Below are 23,961 nucleotides of genomic sequence, written 5' to 3'. Positions count from 1 at the left end.
TGCGGCCTGATTTGTTTAAATAAACGTTTGGCAAAGCGCATCGCAACTGGCACATTTCAATTGAGTCCGTTAGAAACTGAACTCTGCACTGACCTCATCCACATTTGCGCACACAATTGCTGTTTATCTTGTGCGTGCGATCTGCCGTCCCTTCGCAATTTCGCAAACAATGCGAATCCGGCAACGCCAGTTCAAACAGAACTTTCACTTAGGACCAAGCCGAAGCATCCATCAGGCGAGAGTCCTTAACCACAAAATAAATTACCACACGTAGCCGGCCACTTGGCAGCAAGGCAGACGGCATTCAGCACTAAGCCATAATCCTCATAAATATGAAACAATCAAATAAAAAAAAGGAGTTAGACCCACACAAGCAACGAGGGTTTGGGCACACATGACGGACGACCCAGTCGCATACAACTTTTTTATAGGCGACAAACAACGGCAAAAAAAAAGAAAAAACAACAACGGAAGAAGAAGCGGAACAGTGAAAGTTGCAAGCTGGGCTAAAAAGGGTGAAATTGAGCAGTTTTCTATAGGGAAAGTAACAACTTTTTTGGGGACAAATAAATTGTTCACACTTTGTTTTGAAATTAGCCAACAAAAGGGTTGGGTGAAGGGTGCGTGCAGTTGCCTATTGCAATGATTTATAAGGGAAAACATGATCTGAAGTAAGGGCATATAAATATGTGTACGTACATACATATATATAAAAAATATAATCTTTTAAGAAATTAACATTATCGCAACCGCCAGGCATTCATTTAACTGTACAAGCAAACAAAATTAGCAAAAGTAGATATGTAAATCCGTTTCTTGGATATTTTCAAATACCATCCACTCATCTTTAACTGCCAGTTGGAAATGAAAATTTAAACTCAGAACATATTATCGCATACACACAAAAGAAATACGATATCCGCAAGCTCACACACAGACACGATCGTCACACCAACGTGCACATGCATGTCTAACATTCCTGTGTGTGTGTGTGTGCAGAGCAGACGTAAACTGTGAAGCGACGGCAGTCGATGTGAGCAGCTCTTTTATTTCGTATCGTGGTTTAAATGATTGACTTATTGTTCAAAACTGAAAACATATGATTATGTATTTCTTCCAATTGAAAAGTGCAGTTGTCTAAAGCTTTTTGCTTTGACTTATGATATTCTTTTTATTTTATTTTTTAACTGTGCCTTGTGGCGTGTGCGCATCCGTATTTGTTTTAAAGCACTTTTTTCCAGGGTTGTGAAGAGCAACGTGTATCTTCAGTTGCTTAGCTTTTGCAAATGACTTTATTTTTTTCCTAAACATTTAATTTTCGTTATCAACAAGTGATTATTCGGTGAGTACTGCTTAATTGTATAAATCTAAAACGAACGAATGCTAAATTATTTCTTATTTCCTGCACTTTAAGCAGAGCTTTGCAATAGATTCGAAAAGTTATTTAGATTCATGAAAGCGCCGATTTGGTTCTCATGTTGTTTACGTTTCCTTACTTCCATATTCGCTGATAAAGTAGTTTTCGAGACGCCGTTATAAGTTTTGTTTACATGTGTGAGGCTGTCTGTTAACTCCTCGCTAGATCTAGGGATGGACGTACATATGTGTGTATGCATGTGAGTGTGGATTCTCAGAATGGGGCCTAGCCCAACACGAATAAAATTAGTTACTAATTTGTTTAAATACTTGATCTTTGAAGAAAACTTATTACAAAAACTGCTGAATTGTATGTTTTATATAAGGTATGTATTATGTGTATATAAAAGATACACACACACATATACATATGTATTTACCATAATTGCCATAAAAATTATGGCATGTTTATAGTTAACATTTCTGCTCAACTTTTTATTCAGTGCGCATTTTATTCATGTTAATGCGATGTTCTTTTGTTTTTTAACGTTTATTTTTTTTTTAAATTTTCCTTAAAATATGTTTAAACCTAGCAGTCGTTGATTTGACTGTCAAATCTCTTGAAAAGCCTGCTGTCACTTAAATTATTATTATTTTTAATTGCAGCCAAACGCAGTGTATCCTGACAATTGTGTACGCGTTTGTCTTTTAATCATTTCAACTGTTTTTTTTTTTTGTTTCTTCCACTCGTTGCGGATTCTCCACAGTCCAACTGAAAATGTCTGCCTGCGAGACGGGCCAAGCCAAGCGTTGTAAGTACATACCCTTTAATTGATTGTTGTATCATTTACAAATTAGCTTAGGTTTTTGCGCTTGAATAGCCAAGCCGTGATTGATCTGTCAACCCCTCTGCGAGCGGCAATCTATTTGCATATGTTCCACCACTTCTGGATGATTTCGTTGCATTTATAAGATTTTTTATACGATAAATTATAGTTTTTTGTCCACTTAATTGCGGTGGGGGGTAGGCAGCCGCCGTATTGTGTTTCCCCGCAGCTAAGCTAATCGGCATGGTTGTTGTCTTCGCTATAAGCGGATCGTAACACTTAAATTCGCCTATTGTTGGCGCTGAACACAGCTGACAAGTTTGCCATTAACCCACTGTAGCCTGGACAGTTTATTATATTATTTTTTTTAGAATGAGGCTCAGTAGATATACAAGGCAGCTAAGTAAGCTAAGTTGTATGTTTATTAATCAATTTATATTTAAGATTTTAGGCCTGGTATTATCAGCTGTCACTTCTTGGGCCGCAATGGGTTAAGTGTTGCCGTTTAGCTTTTGCAGTTAATTCATTTTGTGCACAACTGTCAACGGGCGGCTGTGGCGGGGCTGGCAGAGTGCACTTCCAGTGCGGCACAAACAAGTGGCAAATAGGCACAAGGACCTCCACTAGACGCGCTAGTTGCGGCTTTTGGCACTTTTGCTTTGCCTTCTGCATTTTAAATGTGGAAAGAAAAAAGCGCCGCTTAACTGCACAGCAAAAGCTTTGTTTCAAATTTAATTAGCCAAGTTGCAATATTTAATGGACCTGGTCTTAAATTAGGCTAACGACACACTGCTTCATTTAAACAAGTGTGTACAGTGAACGCTCTTTGGCGCGGACGCCTGCTCTATCACTACTACTTTCTTGATTAATGGGCTGTACCCTAAAGTAACACGGCAATACTGTTTCATACTCTTAAAGAACACGGCAATACTGTTTCATACTCTTAAGTAACACGGCAATACTTTTCGTAACTAGCTAACTAGGCAGCGAGATGTTTGTCCCATTGCGCTGTCCGTTAGTAGAACTTTTACTGTATATACGTATATGTATGTGTGTGTGGCATGAAATTTTTGCGTTGCGACAAAAAAAGACAAAAGTTGGTCTGGCGTGGAAATCACAGAACTTTCCGCATGAATGATTGTTGCCGGCGCTGTGGAAAATTATTTGAACTTTAATCTATGGCCATTAATTTGCTTTGATATTTAAGCCGTAATGCGGAGAACTGGCTTTAACGCAATGCTAACTGACCATTTTTCTTCTCCACAGTCCAGCAGAAGGAACCAGAACCAGAACAGATGCATAAGCTGGACATTGACGCAATGGAGTCCATTGTGATAACGCACTACGTGAGTCCGCAGCTGTTCTGCTACATAACGCTGGCTCAACTGGAGGCATGCGGCGCCTATGTTAACCAGGTGGAGATGCATCTGTCGGCGCATTGTCACGCGCACAACCAGCTGGAGAACTATGTGTCCAATGAGCATGTGATCGTGCGGTATCAACCGCTGAATATGCACAAATTGTTGAGGGGTCTCGTTATGGTTCGCCAGCACGACGAGTATCTTGTCTGGGCGATGGACTATGGCTTCACCATCAACTGCAGGGCCAAGGATTTGTGGCTGTTGCCTGCGTTCCTGAGCGAGAAGTACATCCAGATCGAGTGGGGCGGCGTGGCCTGTGTGGCGCCTCGCACGGGCACCGAATGGTCCAAAATGGCATTGCGGCTGCTCGACAAGCGAATGGAGGAGGCCCAGCGATTGTTGTTCAAGGTCGAGTACCGAAACGAAGAACGACACAATTTTGGTCAGTTGTGCCTCCAAATGTCGCAACAAGCCGAAGCTTTGCTGAATGCTGCCACCTATCTGGTGGAGAAGCAATGTGCACGGCTGGAGCACAAGGAGCACAGTAAAATACAGGCTCACAGCTGTAGGGTGGAGAACGACATGGATCTGGCGGAGCTGAATGACCCAGACATTCGACCTAATACGCGCGCCCTAAACATTCTCGAGTTGATGGCAACGCAGCGTCCTAAGATGCCGCTGACTATACCCAACTTGGAGACGCAGTGCAACTCGCCGAGTTGCAGCGAAGAGCAACAGAAGTATGTCGATTCGATGCTCAGAAATGGCTATCATAGGCTCGGCGCCAAGACACGTAATCTGACCTGCCCCTCGAAGCAGTCGGCCAAGCTGGACACACTGCTGCAGGCCCGCACTGTGCCAGAGATACCGAATTCCGCGAAGCGTCTGAGCAAGGTCAACAGTTGCAATGATACCGTCGTGGAGACGGCTCTTAAATGCAGCTCAGGCAACTCGAGCAGCAGCAACTGCTCCACGGACAGTTTCGAGGCTCGCGACCAACAATCAAAGCTCGTCCGACTGAACAGAAGAAACATTCTGGAATATTACAGGCAGGCAGTGGTTAAGCCGCAGGTCAATCAGCAGCACATTAAGGCCACCCAGTTAAAGGAAAATGTGGAGACGCTTCATCAAATACAGGAAATCCCAAAGGTGGTCAATGGAAGAGACTCTGCGCATGAGAGCATATCTCTGGTTTCTGCCCAAGAATTCGCTAGCAAATTCGGGCAGGAATTTGTCAAAGAAAAAGTGGGAGCTCTACATAATGAAATGGGCGGCCTATTGCTGAATGGGAATCCCGACCAGTCGGTATCTCGCCGGGCAGCCGAGTGGCACAATCGAAATGTTAAAGAGAATGAGCCTCATTACCAGAATAAACTAGACCGAATCTACAACGAATACCGGCTGCCAGCTAAATCCAAGGATGCGCCAGAGAAGTCATCCGTCGAACTGCGTCCCATCGAGAATCTCGTGCTGGCCCATAGCAATGTGCCGGTGCAGCCAATGAGCAGCTTGTCGGACTCGCTGCTCTGCAAGGACGTACTCATGGCCATGGGCGACATGGATCTACAGACGGTGTTGCCCGCGCAGCGTTATGCCTGGCCGCATCTGATGAAGGGCAACGCATTGGTGCTGGTCGATCGCATTGGTAGCGGTCGCTCCTGGTCTTACCTGGCCCCGTTGTGCTCCTTGGTTATGCGCAGAATGCGCGCGGCACCAATTGGCCTCAATAAGGAGCCCAGCTTGGGGCCATTAGCCGTGCTGCTGGCGGACTCTGTGGCCAATGCCCAGGCGCTGTTCTATCATTGCACCAACCTGATGAGCTCCTACAAAACGAACATGTTAAAGGTGGTCAATACGCATGCCCACTGCCCAAAGGAGCTGCACATCAGACTGCTCTATTCCTGCGGCATCTTGGTGACCACGCCCACGCACTTGAAGCAACTGCTGGAGCTGGACATGCAGCTCATCGATCCGCGCCGTCTGAAGTACTTCGTCATCGATGACTACGATCGCATGCGCGCCTCCGCTTCCCAGTTGCTCAGCGAGCTGCTGCAAATGGTGCAGAACATGGCCATAACGCAGCTGCAGCTGGTGCTCATCGCCCAGCAGTGGCATGCACGCGTGTTTCTGGAGCTGGTCAAACGCTTTGGCGACAATCCTCTTCTGCTTTTCGGTGACTTTCTGGAGGCAGCCGTCTACGGCAGCCTCAAACTGAACGTCGCCGTACTGCGCAGCAGCAAGAAGACACAGCAGTTACTCGACTACCTGGGCGTCCAGAGTCCCCTCAAGAGGCGCACTATCATTTACTGCAAACACGAGGAGGAGTTGACAGCCTTGCGGCACGCCCTGACTGAAGCTGGCTACGAGTGCATTGGTCCAAACGAAGTTGCGAGTCAGGTAAAATGTAAAGCTTATCTTTAAATTTATGGATATTACTATCCTATTTGCAGCAAATGCATCAGCTGCTGCTGCTTACGGATGCAGTGCAGCAAACTCAGCTGCCTGTTGGAAATTTCGAGCTGATGGTGCACTACAGTCTGCCGGAATCTTGGTCAAAGTTCTCTTACCGGTTTCATGCGGTCAGCGATAACATTAGCAACTGTCTGGTTCCGCAGAATTTCAAACAGAATGTGGTCTCCTGCGTGATGCTGGACGAGAGCAACAGCTACGAGCTGCCGCGTCTGGTGCAATTCCTTGATGCCCACGACATTGAGCTGGGCGAGCACATACTGCAAATGGTGGCCAGCTGTCGCCAGCTGACGGATCAGAGTCGCCAGTTCTGTACCCAGATGCTGAGCAGCGGCGAGTGCGAACAATTGTATTGCAGCAAACGGCATTATCCAGTCAGTGTGGACTTTCAGCGGCAGTTTTGTGCCCTGTGGCAGCCAAAGACTGCGGTGCGTTGCAACATTATCAAAGTCTACGATCCGGTACACTTTGCCGTCATGGCTGTCAGCTACAAGAGCAGTCACAGCGACTCCTGGCAAGAGGCGTCGAACCTGTCGACCCTGCGAAAACTGAGTACGGCTCTCTACATGCACATGAGCAGCGAGCAGAATCGTCGTCCCAAGCGGTTGCTGAAAATCGCGGACGTATGCGTTCTGCATCGTGGAATTAAATATCAGCGCGTTCGTGTCGTCGATTTGTCGGACAAGCGGCTTGTCATCGTTCAGCTAATGGACGAGGGTACGGAACTGCTGAAGGTGAAGCCGGCCGAGCTGCTGGAGTGTGACGCACGCTTCACAGCGGAGCCGCCCCTGGCCATGGATGTGAGATTGTGTGGCCTGGTGCCAGCTGTCGGTGAGGGCGATTGGCGGCTGGAGGCCACCAAGTGGGTCAAGGAGTTACTGAGTGACCTAAGCGACAATCAGCACCTGCAGCTAATTGTGGAGTTTACCATGTTGGATGTTGTCTATGTGAAAGAAATTGCCGTTCTGCAAGATTGTCCAGCGATGAGAATCTGCGTAAAGTCCATGCAACTGCACGATGAGCTGATCAATCGGGGCTATGCCAAGCGAGAGCAGCAAGTCATGGATAACCTGCGCAAGTTGCATGACGAGGTGGTCGCAGAGCAACAGAAACTAATGGAAGAGCAGGTCACCAGCTCAAAGTTGGAAGAGCAGCAGGTGCAACCAAACGGACAAATGCAGCCTGTGCAGCTGCCGCTGGCGGAGACTGAGGAAAATGAGAGCGATGAAAAGGCAATTGTGGAGGAGGAAAGAATAGCCAGAGAGAACAACAAACCGCAGCAGTCATCAAAGCCCACATTTAATGGCGGCAAATTAAGTCAGCTTTTTGGTGCAGTGCAAAGATACTTGCTCCGCAAAGAGGCACAAGCGCCCGAGAAGGCAATTGAGCAAAGTGAAAGTCCAAATACGACAGCCGAAGCCAAGGAACCGATGGGGAAAACTGTGCAGGAGGAGAAAGAGACTGCAGCATTGGTAGATAGCACTGCCTTATTTATGGACGCGCTGCTGCAGGATCTGCGCAGTGCTGATCCGGCGGTGAAGGAGGCCGCACAGCACTTGATGCAAGACATACTTGGCACCGACGATATCACAGCTGGTGAGGCCAATCCTTCAAAGAAAACACTTACTAATAAGGGAACCAGTAATTTGTGCAAGTCAAAGCCACAGTTGACGCCAGATAAGATGACCAGTGCGCTGTGCTGTGCCGTCATCGCAGGCAACGCGGCGCGCCCAAAGGTGCGCTGGCACCAGTCGCTCCTGCAGATTGAGCTCATCTTCGAGCAGCAGGTGCCACAATACGAGCTGGTGCATCAGGGCAATGTGCTGTTCTACCAGGTCACCGAGACCATACCGCCGCAGCGCTGCATCCTGAATCTACTGGGCGCGGTTAAAATATTATCAGAGCAGCAGCACGGTTACCAGCTGCACGTCAAGCTGGCCAAAGATGGTCTCAATATGTACTGGCCCAGTCTGCTCAACTCGTTGTATCTACAGCAGCATTGCCATTGGCTGGTATATGACACGGAGCGCGCCAACATTCCCCAGCATAATATAGGCCGCATCTATTGGATGCGATATCACCAAAATCAGTATGTCCAGAAGGAGCGCGAAAAGGACGACTTCTGGTCAGCGGACGAGCAGAACGATTCTTCGGATGTGGAACCTGCTGGCACCGATAGTTGCGATGATCTGTAGGAAAATAATTGAAATATTTCTATTCTGTAATCAACCGAATGTGGCTTCTTATCAAAGGTGCAGGCTTAGTTTCCTGCATCACTTGTATATTGTTTAATTGTGCCTTAATGCATGACTTTAATATTTTTTTAAAATTTTGTTTGCAGTTCCCATTTGTTAAACTATGCATTTATGTTATTTCTTTTATGTATCTGTATTTTGATTGTATTTCTGACTAATTAAAATAAATTGTGTACAAGTATAAACTAAACTCCGAGTATTCATCTTTGTGATTTGTTGAATTTTGGGAAATCGGCGAAGCGAAAGGCTGTCACAAAGAAAGGTTATAAGTTCGAATTAAATGAATACAAGTTTCAGCGATTCTGGAAATTCCATTCGCAACTGTGAAAATTTGTTGTCACGGTCTAGGCCGGGCATTAGTAAATAAATTTGATTTTGATTCCGAAGGGTTTTAGCTTAATATAAAAAAAATAAAAATTAAAGATCTAACAGATCGAATACTTCTTAACTTTCAGTCTTATGACCTAATGCTCAGCTCAATATAAAAGTTCAAAAGAGCTAAGAAGAGCGCTGATAGCGTCTCTTGGAATTTTATTGGTTAACAGCTCATTCTTGAGAAGACCTTCCACTGAGGCAGTCAATGCGGACAGTACTTGAATCAAAACGCTTTGATGGCTTGGGTTTTGGTCCTTGGGTGACCAGCATTTGCTAGCCAATACCAGCGGGCCCAAATATCGTTCTAGTTCCTCCATGAGCTCCGTATAGCGATTCAATTCGCTTTGTTCGGAGCAGGGCAACAGCAGCGCGGCGACCTCAAACGGTGCATGTTCATTGGGAAGCACGCAGCCGGCCCAAATGACATGGCCCCGATGGAAGGTGCGCTGTATGCGCAGATAACGTCCTGGAAACTGCTCAGCCAGTGGCTGCTGTGGCAGAACGTTGGTCAGTATATTGGAATTGACTATGAAGAGCTGGTGAAAGCTTTTGAAGAATGTATGCGTGGTAAAGGGTTCCATGCAGGACAGCTCCCTAATTGACTTGGAGCTAAGTCGCCACGGTGAATCGAAATCCAGATGTAAAGTGGACCGGGTACCGTCGATGTACAGATGACGACAGGCCTCTGCTAAGTTGTTCTTAAAGAATCCCAGCAGCTGCAAGGCATCGAAGTCCGACAGCTGATAAAGTTCATTGGCTATCTGCAAATACTCTCTTAACTTGAGTGTGTTCCACTTTTCCGGTTGTAGGCTGTTGATGGCGTAATATCCGTCAATCGATGGAAACGAAGTAGATCGATCATCCAGTTCACGCGTGTTCCCCAAACTTGTGGTCAGGACAACTCTGCGACGTTTCCGTATTGTTGTTGGCGTTGGTGTTGCCACAGCGATTCGGGTGCACATATTCCTTGGAGACATGCTGCGATCTGAGTTTAAATTGTAAAGACACCTTTGCATGATCAAATGCTAAATATTCACTCTTTATTTATGCAAATACAAAAAAGCGCTACAGCAGTGTTTTAAAGTGCGTGCATAACTTTGCGATTTCTTAGCACTGCACTAGCTTCGCAGTCTTGCATAATTGTGCAACACTGCATCGAGGGAATTTCTGCCTTTTGGGAAATTTCAGTTGTAAACTGTTATGCTTTCCCTTTGCTTATCCCTTTGTTAGAGTTGACAGTAAGTTACTGTAATTGCCGCAACTAGAACAATTTTCCTCGTATGTTTATTCACATGTCCCTGTGACATTAACTGGCAGCTGGCAGCGAACCAACTGTGCAGCTCGTTACTCTAGCCTTAAAAATGTTTGGCAACTTTTACCATTCTGGTTCGTCATTTTGTTCTTAAATTAGAGAGTATTTTAGGCAAGTTCTAAATAGAATTTAATTAAATGTTTTTATCTAGGTTACAGAACAGTTCTTGTATTTTATATAAGTATATATCTTAGTTTTCTTTTTCAATGTTATCAATACACATTGTATTACAATTAATAGAAATAGAATTTATCATGAGTAATGTATTTATTTGTATATTACCTATATATGCTATATATATGCCGACTTTAAGGCATATTAGCCTACCATTTACATAAATATCGTTAATAGTAACATTTACTTTAAATATTCATCAGAATTTATGTATATACAAATTTATATGTGATTCTATAAAACAATTTAATTTAGGCTTTAGAAAAAAATTAAAAATTTGGCATTTAAATAGTCGAGATTTTACAAATGTGACGCTGTAAACTGAGCTTTATATTAAATAAAAAAATTGTTAAAGCAAATTCGAATACTTAAATACATTATCAAAAAATTAAATATACAATTTCCAAGCAAAGGGTTAACGAATTTAAAAAAAAAATTAAAACAACAAAATTAATAAAAATGCTTGGAAATTTGTCAGACCTAATTAAATGTACGGGGTATACTTTAGTAAGAGAATATGTTATATACGCTTATTCCATGATATAGAATAGTATTAGGTTTAGTTAGGATTCGGGTGTTACGTATATTCTATTGTGACTTAAGGTTATTGTTGTTGCTGTTGCTAGGTGTGAGTTCCGTTTTACTTGACGTACATTATTAATACATTGTGGCTATGTTTCGATTGTTATCTCTAGGCTTTCTATATATATATATAGGTGTATATAGCTAGGGTAAATAAGTCTAAACTGCACTTAAACGTGTTGGGTATTGGGTTGAGCTAAATGCTAGGACTTTGCGCACATTTCCTTTGGATGCCCGGACAACTGTTGTTGTTAGCTGTGAGCTAAAACAAACTGCTCTGCTTGGCTAGGCTGCAGCTGTGCAGGGTCATGGTGCCGGCGGGATGGATCGCGAGTGCGGCGTGTATTGTTGGCGGCGGCGTCGTTACGGGACCCCAGGAGAGCCGCTTTCAGTTCGGTCGCAACGGCAACATGCCATAATGCTGCTGATGTGCCTGCTGCTGCTGCTGCTGCTGCTGCATCATCATTTGTTGCTGCTGCTGCTGCTGCTGTTGCTGCTGCTGCTGTGCTGTTGAGGTCGTGATCGTCGGGGGCACCTGCGATGTGGTGTAGGTAACGGCACAGGTAGCCGGCTGTGAAACGACAACGGGTGCGCTAACCTTGCGCTCCGATTGCGTGCGTATGGGCTGTGGATGAGCTGCATTGGGTTGAGGCGGTGGCGCATACATCAGCATGGGAGGCGGCGGCGGGGAGGGCTCCACGCTGGGATGACGCGCCGGCGGCGTGACTGCTGAGCCATGATACGACCCATACGAACTGTCATCGGATTGCGCCGACTGACCACGATTGCGCGGACCGGTCATGCCATAGAGCTGCTGCTGCTGATCCCGACGCTCGAACTTGTGATTGCCATCCAACGGTGTGGGATTGTTGCGTGAACCATAGACCGGCTGGAAGCCCTGTGGTTGTGTCTGTGGCTCCGACATGAGCTGCGCTCCTTGATGCAGTTGCTGCTGCTGCTGTTGTTGTTGTTGTTGTTGCTGCATGCCAACTGGCGCCTGCTGTTGCTGCTGTTGTTGCTGCTGCAGCGGTTGCTGCTGTCCGCGCATGGATCCACGCATGGCATAGATGCTCTCTGTACGCTGTTGCATTTGATTCTGCACGTTCTGGTTTTGCAGATGAGACGATTGAGTTGCCGTGACTGCCTGCTGATGCTGTTGTTGCTGCTGCTGCTGTTGCTGCTGCTGCTGCTGCTGCTGATGTGTGCGTAGTGGGTAGAGGCTCTGTGCTGGGACCAGCGGTCCAGGACGTGGCACAATGTCACGATTGATGGCCGTATTGCTCTTGGCATACACCGACTGCGAACGGTTCAGATTGCTGCGTGTCAACGTGGGCGAGCGGCAGTAGAGGGAGCGAGTGCCGCCATAGAGCGGCTCCTGTTGCTGCTGCTCGTACTTGGAGGAGAGCGGCGGTGCGGTGTACAGATTCTGGCAGTAGTTGCCAGCGCCTGCGTTGACTACGCCCATTGGCGCCATGTTGGCAGCGGCATGCTGGGCCGCCGCGGCACCGCCACCATTCGATTGCCCACGCGGATAGGTGCCCTGGGATTGCTGATACTTATTCGGCTTCTCCAAGTCCATGTCGTAATTGAGCTCATCCTCGGAGTGTATGGAGCTCGAGTCGTTGTCAATGCTGCCCTTGGCATGTCGCACACTGCGCCGAGAGCTGAATATATGCTCATATACCAGGCCCGAGGCCATGCCGCCAACGAGTGGACCGAACCAGTATACCCAATGGTTGTCCCATTTGTTGAGCACAAACGATGGACCCAAAGAACGCGCCGGGTTCAGATATGGCATCTGCAATCAATCAGAGACAAGATCCAAGTGTTAGCATGGGGAGTAAAAAAAAAAGATGCTCTAACAAGAAGAACATTGAAATAATAAAAAAAAGTATATGCTTATAAATTTACTGCTAATTGCTTGAAGATTTTATTTTGTAGATTTTTTCGAATTTTAAATCAAGGTGCCGCATTCCAATCAATAAATTGGTTAATATTAATTTGTTGATTGCGTGCTCGCAAATCCGAAATCGTAATTCAAATCGATATAAATTGCATTTTTATCGTGCAGCTTTTAAATCTGGCTAAATATTTGCTTTCCATTTCAGGCCTGAGCCACGCTCGACCCTGACTTGCGACTAAATTAATTATCTCTACCAATTTCTCGGTCCCTTTGTTGACTGGCTGCCTGCCTGTGCCTGTCACGCTGCGATTTTTGCACCATAAAAATGCCTAAACGGCAGGTGCGTTTTGAGTCGACTCTCGACTCCAGCCGAAGCATTCCTCAAGCATCATTTTCAATGTCAAACTTACCGACACAAAGCAGCAGGCGCTGTATGCTGCGCCGATGGCGAACGCCGAATTGCCCATGAACTTCTTAATGGCATCGGTGGAGACAAAATAGCAGAGCACCACAACAAAAGTCAGTATGAATTCCACGCCGAAGCGTTCCCAGGCGGCCAGCGCGGCGCTGTGAGAGATCGCGGCTTGCAGATTGCCCTGGTAGCCCGGCACGGTGACACTGCGAACGAGAACGAGAGAGAGCAAACCATTTCCATTGATTACTGATTGCGAATTGACAAAAGTTTACTACTCATATAATCATTTATACCATACTATACTATGCCTATGACGGCGGGTCGTCAACCTCACTCCCAGGCCCCAACCATCCACTTCAAGGAAGTACATGTATATATATATATAGTAGGGAGACACATAATTTAGATTGCCAAAGTTTCAATTGGCAAGTGGCAAAAGTTGTTGCCTATTTCTAGGCTGTGTGCGGTGTAAAAGTTTTTGGGCTGCCTTCTGATTTATGAACAATTCAACATTCATGATAATGTTAATGAGTTTAACGACATGCAGCTGGTTTCAACTTACAAGCCAGTAAAAAGCAAAGAGTACAGCGGTTAGAACGCTTACTTTGTGTTAAGTTTTTTAACATGTTTTGAAAATTAACAGGTTACTTAACTTCCTGTTAAATATCTTACAAGGAAGAATCACGAGCTGCCACCTAACAGTTGTAGTTAACAGTGCGTTTTTCAATAGCCTGATCTAGCCTGTTAACTCGGATTGAAAAACATTGCCAGCTTATTCTTATGGCGTTGCCACTATTTCAGAAGTCTTAAGAATCCATTTAAAATATATAAGAAATTAAAACTGCAAAAATATGAAAACGGTTGGCTTAAGTATATTTCTAAGCTGACTTAAATGCATGTTTAAACTGTCAAATATACACGACATAAGTGTTAGAGCCTTAATGGACATCATAAAGGTGTGCAGATAATAACAGTGTTGGTAAATTTCTCGCTTTCACAGATTATGAGAAATGCTGAATAAATATTTGCCGTGCTCTCTGTAGACGTGAGCAAGTGCACACCGCAACGACAATTGCACCACATCACCGGAACATTGAATAACTGCGAAAATCCGGAAATAAACGCTTTCGCAATGCACTTAAAAGTACTTGAGCAAATAGAATGAACAGCCAGTGCCGGAGTTTTAGCACTCACTCAAACTGAAATGCGCTGCCAATGGACACAAATGGCATCGAACGAGTGGGTGAGGGAGGAGCGGGACGCCGGGATCTTTGGCGGTGGCAGGTGCAAAAAGTGCAAAGGTGAGCGGGGAACATATCTCTGCCGGCTTAGCGGCAATAAGCGACAGCTTTGCTGGCAAACAGCTCTGCCAATAGAAAATATGAAAAGCTCAAGCTTGAAAGAAAAATGCAGAGTGTGTGGAGATATTTTACAACCATGTGCTATGCACACATAATACCGCTGACCAAAACAATTTTTCACTTGGCTGAACATTTATTAAAAATTGATCGCAAAAAAAAGAGACGTGAGCATATTGCAGTCGGGTAAACTCGACTGCACAATATTCGCTCACTGTAACAGAGTATTGCGACATATTCCAGCTCTGTGGTGGGTACGAGACGATCTTTAGGAGAGCCCATCAGTAATTCACCATAGCTGTAAAGCTGTGGTAGATATCGAGCCTCATGGCTGATGGCTCGAAAATATAAACACTTTGAGCACATACGCAATAAAATAGTGTCGACAGCCCAATATACTCTTTTTCATTTTGTGAACGAGTGTACAAATATGCCTTTGCTTATTGCTGCTTTAGTTTGATTTTCGAATTTATTTTCTCGCTTACTCATAAATGTATAAAGTGCTAATTTTACAGGGAACAACACAAAACGAACACAAGCACACACACACAAGCACACACACACGCACACAGGCTAACAGCTAAGTAGCAGGAAATAGCAAAATGTTGCCACAACTTTATGTGCCGTTAAGCTTTGCAGCTTCTCTTCCTGACCAAAATTGTTTGCGCACGATAAAGGCAAACAAACAGCAAAATACAACTAAAGCAGCAAGAAAAAAAAAAAACAAAGCAAAATAAAAATAAACATATATTAAAAGCTTACAACAAACAGCAAACTTGAACTATGGCAGTAGTTGCCAAATGTGCGAGTGTGTGTGTGTGTGTGTGAGTGCCTGGTTTAAAAAGGAAACACATTTCCTCGCACATTTGTTGGCCAACACATCCGCATGGAAAGTGAGGTTATGTGTTATGCTTGTGGTCTGTGGCACGCGTCTGAGTTGCCTTGGGGAACGGGGAATGTTAACATTGGCACTCGATGTCTTTGGCATTTCATAATATTTGTGCATAATCGCATAACTTCAATTTGAACCGAATTTGCGAGTGAAGACCTATTCAAAGTGCTCTTTAATTGCAAATTAAGGTGAAAAGACAATTAAAATTTCCCATAAATATTCATACAGTGGCCGCAATTTATTGACTGTGCCACAAAGCAATTAATTATAAATTTCATGTAATTATTTTGTCACCACACTGGCCACAAAATAATGTACAACAGTTGCAGTTACAGATACAGATTGAATGGAAGCTGTTCTGGCTCCAATTGCGCTCCAGGTGAAGTGTGTCAGGTGTGTGGCATGTAACCGGACCAGCTGTGCAGGGCGAATCAACCGGAAGCGCCAAACAGGATGCCATTTCCATGTAGCTGGCGATAAGCCGAAAGGCGGCATCAAAACGAATTACTAAACGCAACTGTGCACAGATTCCATTCCGTAATTGAATTGCCTATGTGACACGAATAGATTTTGGATATCGATTTGTGCCCTTTTCATGCAGGAAGCGCACTTCCATGCCAGATACAAATCAGTCCGTCTAATGAAGGTAGGCCTAAGCCGCGATTTCAACTGCCAGGCACAGGCACAGACACAGTCCGAGTCCCAGTTTCAGTCCGTTTCGTATTGTGGCATTTAAAATTCAAATTTCGACTTGAAATTCCTGTTTTTTTAATGTGTATCTGTCTCTCTTGTGTGGAACTACTGTAATTTTTGGGCGGCAGGTGTGTGCCTGGCCAGAGCTCGTTTATGTGCCGCTTTTTCCAGCTGCCCTTTCTGGCTGACCAACCAGAAAGGAGCAGCGCCGGCGAGACACGTGTTTGATTTCAAGTTTCCGACGCATCCTGCGCAGGCGCAACGACAACGACGGCATGGGAGACGGAGAAGGGAACGGTGCCGGGAGCGGGCAGTCACGAAAGACGGCAACCAGTTGAACAAAGGCCAATGGCAATGTTAATTATGCGTTTTTCGGGCTCTACCTGATTTTTATCTTCCATCATCTGCAAAGGCTGCTCGGGCATAATTTGGAACGTGCTTGGCGCACGTTCGACCGGCCAAAATGAAAGGCAAAACCAAGCTGTGCACTGAATCCTCATTGAAAATCCTCGGAACGCAACTGGCATAACAATAACTAAGCAAACGAGATCTTCAAATATCGCATAGCCGGATATCGATACTTCAAAATGCTGCGGGTCTCTCAAAACACTTTACGTAGAGTTTTTATTTTTACAGAAATAAAAAAAAAATAAAATGAAAGAAAAAAATGTAAAATAATAAAGCGAACTGCCTTCAAGTGCGTTTCAGCTCCAGCATTTGTCTTGCCCACGCTCCGCCGCACATGCGACACATGTCTGGCAATTACGGGGGCCAGAGGCGACAATTGATATGTGACAGCGCCGTGGAGAGTGCCTCAAGAGGTGCCACAACTCACAACTCTATAAGCTCTAAAGTTAGCTGGAAGCAGGGCAGCTCAGTCTGAACTCTAGTTGTAGCTCCGGGGTATAGAAAAGGATGTCCAATTCGAGAAGGGGATACTTTGAACATGCTAAACTTAGGAAAGAGGCTGAAGGGTCTACCCCTACATTTTGTTTTAAGAGTATGAAGCTTAGACATTCGTAGCTTGGCTCAAATGTTCTTCAGACAATATACAGAATACAAAATAAAATATTTCACAAAACATTTGTTAGTTTGTTTTCAAGCTCTTGCTTCCTAGAAGTAATTGCCAGCTGTAGCTTATATGCTAGAATTTTAAATAGATTCTTAAAAATAAGCTTGAAATAGGTCGAATGATTCGTCACGTTTGCGAAAGAAGTGAAAAGTGAGTTGGTCTGTTATATTTTATTATTATCAGCAGAGGACTAAACTTTGGCAACTTATTTATTTGGGACTGCACAAGTAGACTTATATAAATTGAGAAATTAATTAGAGAGCATGCATGTTTCCAAGATATCAGCTCTGTGTGGCTAAATGAAGGACCAAAAGTTCGCAGAAGCCTCTAATTTGTGCAGTGAATCTCGTGCTTGGATTCAAATTGAAGACGTCGTTAGTTTCAATCTCGGCTAGAGCCCATCAATCAAACGACCGAAGCGAGAACTAATAAACTCCACAAAACCACAAAATCTACTGCCAAATCTAAACCAATTAATCAACACACACACACACACAAACACACACGCACAGTATTTGGTAAAGATACTTTTGGAAACATATGTTTCGACTAAAACACAACTCGAACTCGACCCTTGTGGAAGATGCAGAACGAACCAGAAAAAAACAAAGCAAAAGATACGAACCTGATCGGACTGGCAGCTGAAACATGTTTCGGTTGCAGCGGCTACTCGGATTGCGCGTCTCTAGAAAGCAAAGATGCCAATGCACTTAAAAAACAACAAAAAAAAAAAGGAGCCAGGGGTAAAATCAACAGCAAAACAGATGTTGAACAGACACAGAGACATCGAGGGGCAGGCTGCGCAGGCGCAGGCGCATTAACTTTCCAAAAAGGAGTTCAACGCACAACAACAACAACAAATTGGAGCGAAATTTTGTTTTCTAAAAACGCTGCGCAGTCGCATACGAAGAAGCAGAAGATATTTCTTTTCTCTCTCTCTGTCGAGGACAAAGACTGTTATTCCACACGCATATCCTGTGCAGAGTTTGTTATCTAGGCATAAAAGACTCTGACAGGCCGTAGAAAGATTTGGTTGTGCGTATCCTCGTGTGTGTGTGTGTGTGTTGGTGTGTGTATCTAGGCAGCACATGGTGCTGGGCCTCGACAAAGGAAGCCGGTCCTCACAACAACGCATTTTCAAAAATGGGAAATCACGTCGCCAGCAGCGGCAGATGTTTTCTCTCCAGTAGATAAACGTGGGTAGACACATCCACTCCTAGGTAAGGCAAGGTAAGTAGATCTACCTGCGTGCTATGCAGGTGCTTGTGCGTAACGATGAGTGCGTGTGTGTGTGCAGAGGACACGTCGTTTACCTGCATATCCTATTTATACATTTCTCTAGCTCTTTCCCCTCATTTTTTTTCTTTCTGTTTTTGCACATAAACTTCGTATTTCCTGTAAATGGTTTTTGGTAAAATGTCCTTGCGTACAGTCACCGCATCAGGCGCTAGTGATTTCGAGTGACATTGAGCACCTTGTTGGATTTAATTCGGAAATTGTTTAGCATAGCATATCCTGCTGCTGCACCTAAACCCGGCTCTGTTCCCGCCCGGTCAAAGATACTTTACATTGAAATGAATTTCACGCTCAATGCAATTTACCCAGAACCAAGGCAGCTTAAAGTAAAGGCTGTGCGAATCTACTTGCAAATTATAAAGTTATTTGGAAATATTTGGAATGTTGACAACAGCAACAACTCAAAGAGTTGCACAATATAAAATTCCAATCTATTTGCTATACACTGAGAGAAAAATATTAAGACAATACCAATATGATTGCAGAACATAAAATTATAGTAAATTAGAAATCGATCGATAAAGTATTTAATAGACATGCAAAATTAATAAGCCAAGAAAGCGAAAGAGAAAAGTCAAAGTCAATTTTGAGTAATAATACTTATAACAACTTGACATATAAATAAGCAATAATAATATTGCATACGAAAGAGATTGTGATTAAATTAAATTATTTTTGTAAGAATAATAGTCTGAAAGTTGACTCATATGGAACCTTTTAGTTCTTTCGTCCATAAAAATAGTTACATTTATAAATCATATTTGAAAAACTAATAAACCTTTTTTAAAATTATAATCCAGATGATCTAACAGCAAAGAATCAGGACTTATACAAATTTTCTTATTCATTGACAAGTCCAAACTCAATTACTGTAAGTTCTAATTTCTGAGCGACTCATTAATCAGCTTAAGCTCTTTGCTAAATAGTTGGATATTCATTCAACTCACCCGTAGAGCAAGGCGGCACCTGCGATGCCTCCGCCGCACTGGGCGGTCATGTACATGGCAGCTCGGATTGGGGAGATGCTGCGCACCACGCAGCAGGCCAAAGTTACGGCCGGATTGATGTGAGCGCCTGTGTAGTAGAGCAAAATGTCAGATAAGTGGATTAATCATTAAATATTTAACAAGTAAAAAGTTGCCGCTGTTACAGGTAAATTACCATAAAAAAGATGTCATGTTATAGGTCTTAAAGTGTCAAAGCGATAAATGCGCTTAGATGTGAATAAAGCAAAAAGAAAACTTTATAACAATTTATATATGACTATGAATGCTCTCTCTCTCTCTCTCTCTATGGGCATAGACAGCAATCAGCTGACCCTACTATACAATATAAATAATATTTTTTTTTCGTCTTTGACACTTTCGGGGAATATAGCATTGCCAGGGTGGCTGACATCATAACTTAATGCGCAGCCAATTGGCTGTGAAAAAGAAAATATACAAAATGCAACTTAAAGGCAAAATCAAGAACACATGTTCTCCAGCGAACTGGGCGGACTGGGGCTCCCCCAACTGTAACATTGGAGATATGTTGTTTTTGTGGAAACATTTAATTGCCCTGAATGTCAACGCAGATGAACTCAAATACACGGGCATGTTGTACAGAGTAGAAAAATAACAGAGAGAGAGTGCGCCCGCCAAGATAAGAGGAGGACTGAAAAAGGAGTTGGAGTTGGCGTCGGAGACGGAGACGTAGACGTGGACGTGGACGTGGGCGACAACCACAGTGCGTTGGCTTTTCGTAAATTAAAAAAAAAAATGGGGTTCTTGCGCCGGCTGCTGCTGCTGCTGCTGCTGTTTGGTGGCAGCAGAATTCCCACGGGCGAGCTTGTGCCCAAACTCGCTCCAAAGAACAACAACAACAACAAGAAGCAGGCCGCAACAAAAACATGCAACACTTGTCGCCTGTTTATTCGTTTGTTTGTTTTGTGTTTGCCTTACCCGATATATGCAGAAAGCACTGCGTTAACGTTGCCATCGCCAGGCCGGAGGCGAGCGCCGTGGCCAGCAGCACGGAGGAGACACTGGCACCCACACCGGCGCCCGCAGCTGCGCCACATACGATGAACACATACAGGAACGAGGCTAGGCACTCGCTGATGATGGATCTGCAAAGGCACAAAGAGAGACAGAGTGAAGAGTGCGGCACAGATACTACAGTCGGGGCATGTCATTTCATATGATTAAAGTAAATATTCAAGAAATTATGTTGCGCTACAAATTGCACACAATGTTCGCCGCGTTCGGCGCCTTCTTTCCCAGAGGGTCTCAACACACACTCACAGTCGAGCTTCCAGATGCAAACCCTAAAATTGCCGGAGGTCTTTGCTGGACAGCCCAGCGCAAACATGAACAACAAACGGACCCCGCCCTTTACGTCTGCCTCCAGTTACCCGGGCGGAGATAACAAAAAAATAAAATCAAACAAACTGCAGCGAAGCCAACAGCAACATTCGAGGGCCAGCTGCAATTTGGCTGCCCAACTTTGCGTTTGTTAATTTCCATAAAATTTCTTATTTAACTTTTGCATTCTGATGCCTCTTAATTGGAGCTAACTATTGCCATGTGCCCGGCTCTAGCATTTTATGCGGCGCTGCTGTCATGGACACGCCAGTCGTTAAAGGCAAACTTTTGTTGAAAATTCTAAAATCAAAAATAATTAATGAGCACAAAAAACCATACGAAACTTATGTAAACTGCGTGGGGCAGCCTTTTGCTTTTTGCGCTAACAATTTAATTACTCGCTGTCGACTTTCAACGAAACGTTAATTATGCGAAAATTGAATGCAAACTGAGGTTCACATTAAGACTTTTAATTTTCTACAAATCATAAAAATTATAAAAAAAAATGCAGGCATAAAATTGAACTCAAATTCAACGGAGGATTAGAACTAAGAGATCTTTCTTTTTCGAATTATTTCATGTCAGTCAAAATGAAAGTAAATTAAATAAAAAATATATCATTTTATTTTTATTAGAGAAACTCTGTTAAGTTTCTTGATTCTCTTGTTAGAGTATATTCTCAAATAATGAGTTATTGAAATTAAATTTAAAAAAAAGGAGTTTTACTGAAGTTATATTATAGTCGAATCCGTGAATTTAGAAAAGTTCACCTGTAACATTTTTTTTAAATTTTTGTAAGATTTAGATAAAATTTATTATGTTCAAATATGTAGAAACAAAAAAGGAGTATGAAATTAAGTGTTGTAAAATGGTTAAAAATGCAAAAAATAAAAAGTTAATAGTTATGATAAGAAACGTTAAAGTAAATAAAATTGATTGATAAGTCATTTTGTGAATCTCATAATAAATAACAGTATAATTCGCGCCTCGTTCTGCAATTCACACATTTTTGCAAAGTTTGAACAAATATTCGAGTAGTCTTCAAGTTTCGGGCAGAAGACAAACAACAAGCACTTCAATTTCACTTAGTTAAGCATTATTCAACTGGCCGCGTCTGCATTATGCACAAAGCCGCATTAAACAATAAACTGGATAAACAAAGGCTGCGATTACGAATGCGACTATGAGAGGCAGACTTGCAGTGGAACGAACTAATGCCAATGGTTAGTAGCGAATGGCCCACCTCCAGAACTCCAGAGTGCGTATCTCGGCCTGCATGCTGCGCTTGGGCACCTGCAGGGTGCTCGAGAGTCGATTGTTGATGGCGTTCCCGTGCGAATCTTTGCGCATCGCCTCCAAGCGCTCAAACAATGTGACAATGTGATAGTCTATATTGTGCTCCAGCGGCATTGTGTGCAGACTCTCGTCGGCCATGGTTGTTGCCTCTTTGTTTATGTTTGTCGATTGGAGTTGATGGCAGTGACTTGGTTTTTGGCGCTGATTACTTGGCAAACAAGCGATACACGCGACACAGATGAATTAACGAAATTGTCTTAGGCAAACATTTTTGTTTAGTTCGCTCGAAGAAAAACTTTGCACTCGCAAATTGCACTCAATTGATTTCAATTGCAACCGACAGGCGACGCAATGATGTTTTTTTGAACTTTAACTGTTTTGGGCTTTGTATTATGCTTGGATTCGACGCGAGAACACGACCGTACACAAGTGCGTATTGCGAGCGAATGCCGAACAAGTTGACGCCAAAAACTCACCATCAGCAACATCGGCTGAAACAACGCCAACACCACCACCACCACTGGCTGCTTGGGCAACTGCCCACACCACCGACGCAGCATTGTCTGTGGCCCTATGTTTAATAAGCAACCCTCGCAGCGCGCAGCGTGGTGAAGTTGAGAATACGAAAGCCGAAACAGCCAACCTGTTGGTCAGCATAAATGTCATTGCTGATGATGACGATGTTGATGACGATGATGATGTTACTGTTAAAGATGATAATGCCGTTGTTGTTGGTGGTTGTTTGCTTTTTTCGGCAACTGGCAACATAATGAAAAGCGCCCGTAACTTGATTATGCTGCTACGATCAATAACAATAGCAACAACAACAACTGGAACTGGGACTCCCAGGCTGCTCAAGCATCTGCTGGATGCTGGTCTTGAGCACATCTCAGCTTTCGTTGAATATGCATAAGTATTATGGTCTTTGATTTTACGGTACATTAATTAAATTAATATAATATTGATCAATGAAAAGTGCAGCATATGCTTAGGGGGATTCCAGCGGGTGCTTGCATTTTAAATGGATAAGGTCCAAAATCTTAATTTTTAAGCCAAAAAAGTTGCATACCTAAAAGAAAAACGTTAGCTGACTAATTGAAAGATTTTATTCAAAGCATTGCAAAATATTATTATTAATTATAAAAATTAAAAAAATATATAATTTTGTATAAAAAAAATAAAGAAAACATTAAATTTGTATATACCATTTTGTTAATCAGAAATCAATAATTTAAAAAAAATTGGGGATTTTTACTTAGATAAATATGAAATGATAGAATATTTTAATTGTAAATAAAGTTATTATTTTTTAAGTATGAAAGGAAGAATATTTATTAAATTTAAGAACTGATAAATAAATAATTAATATTTTAAGAAGTTCTTGATATTTAGACTCCTTTTTTTAATAAATATAATTTTTAAAATAAAGTTATTCACTTTTGACGAAGCTTTTTACAGCTTGAACATAGCACAGAATTGACGATTCCTCGCATGATGAACCCTGCTCAATTTAAAAAACCAAAAGATTTTGACAAAAATATAAAAGAGTATCACATTTTACGCACCACTAAATACTATAATTATGAGCGTTCACCACTTGATACCTGTCGATTTGTAACCTGTCCGCATGCCAGTGTCTATATGGAGTAGGTGTGCGCGTGTGTGTGTGTGTGTGTGGAGGATGCCTCACTGGATGGCATCGTGTGAGCGACATAGCGAGCCCAATGAGCTGTGAAAGTCAAGAGGCATACCAAAAAACCAAAGTGAAATCAATCACAAAACTGCAACAGGGCACAGAATGCAGTGCAACAACAAAGGGAGGGGGTTGGGGGGCGTTGCAGGAAAGCCACAGAGATTTTCGGCAGCGGCTCAGCTTTCGCACAATCTTCCGATGGTGAGGGGGTGTGGGGCGTTAAGGACGTTTCCCAGATTGCGCCTTATATGGGCGGGCGAGACGGACGACAACGTCGACGTCGACTA

At 43.4% G+C, this 23,961-nt stretch overlaps 2 protein-coding genes across 4 annotated transcripts; one reads left to right on the top strand and one right to left on the bottom strand.

The window, feature by feature from the left end:
- The first annotated feature begins 1,020 nt into the window (after positions 1-1,020).
- Positions 1,021-8,458, top strand: SoYb (Sister of Yb). 3 transcript variants are annotated; one of them, XM_002057715.4, is made up of 4 exons: positions 1,021-1,342; positions 2,124-2,168; positions 3,450-5,941; positions 5,995-8,458. In XM_002057715.4, exons 2-4 carry the CDS (start codon positions 2,135-2,137, stop codon positions 8,206-8,208), a joined length of 4,740 nt encoding a protein of 1,579 aa, XP_002057751.1. In that variant the 5' UTR covers positions 1,021-1,342; positions 2,124-2,134; the 3' UTR covers positions 8,209-8,458. The 3 variants fall into 3 exon arrangements, with proteins under 3 accessions (XP_002057751.1, XP_015025328.1, XP_015025329.1); XM_015169842.3 differs by having other exon boundaries at positions 2,023-2,168; XM_015169843.3 differs by lacking the exon at positions 2,124-2,168.
- Positions 8,459-9,661: 1,203 nt separating this feature from the next.
- On the bottom strand, positions 9,662-22,445 carry bib (big brain). Its single transcript, XM_002057717.4, has 5 exons — positions 21,929-22,445; positions 20,284-20,450; positions 19,288-19,414; positions 13,025-13,232; positions 9,662-12,509 (listed from the first exon to the last, which is right to left on the bottom strand). The coding sequence occupies exons 1-5, from the start codon at positions 22,117-22,119 to the stop codon at positions 11,100-11,102; spliced, it is 2,103 nt and encodes a 700-aa protein (XP_002057753.3). The 5' UTR covers positions 22,120-22,445; the 3' UTR covers positions 9,662-11,099.
- Positions 22,446-23,961: the final 1,516 nt, after the last annotated feature.

This window comes from Drosophila virilis, chromosome 4, assembly GCF_030788295.1.
Source record: "Drosophila virilis strain 15010-1051.87 chromosome 4, Dvir_AGI_RSII-ME, whole genome shotgun sequence".
Taxonomy (NCBI): domain Eukaryota; kingdom Metazoa; phylum Arthropoda; class Insecta; order Diptera; family Drosophilidae; genus Drosophila; species Drosophila virilis.
This window is presented reverse-complemented; position numbering and strand designations above follow the sequence as displayed.

Coding starts and splice junctions, on each gene's coding strand:
- SoYb (XM_002057715.4), top strand. CDS start 2,135: ATGTCTGCCTGCGAGACGGGCCAAGCCAAGCGTT. Junction 2,169..3,449: donor GACGGGCCAAGCCAAGCGTT/GTAAGTACATAC, acceptor TCTTCTCCACAG/TCCAGCAGAAGGAACCAGAA. Junction 5,942..5,994: donor CAAACGAAGTTGCGAGTCAG/GTAAAATGTAAA, acceptor TCCTATTTGCAG/CAAATGCATCAGCTGCTGCT.
- bib (XM_002057717.4), bottom strand. CDS start 22,119: ATGGCCGACGAGAGTCTGCACACAATGCCGCTGGAGCACAATATAGAC. Junction 19,415..20,283: donor GTGCTTTCTGCATATATCGG/GTAAGGCAAACA, acceptor TCTACTACACAG/GCGCTCACATCAATCCGGCC. Junction 13,233..19,287: donor GGTGCCGCCTTGCTCTACGG/GTGAGTTGAATG, acceptor TCTCGTTCGCAG/TGTCACCGTGCCGGGCTACC.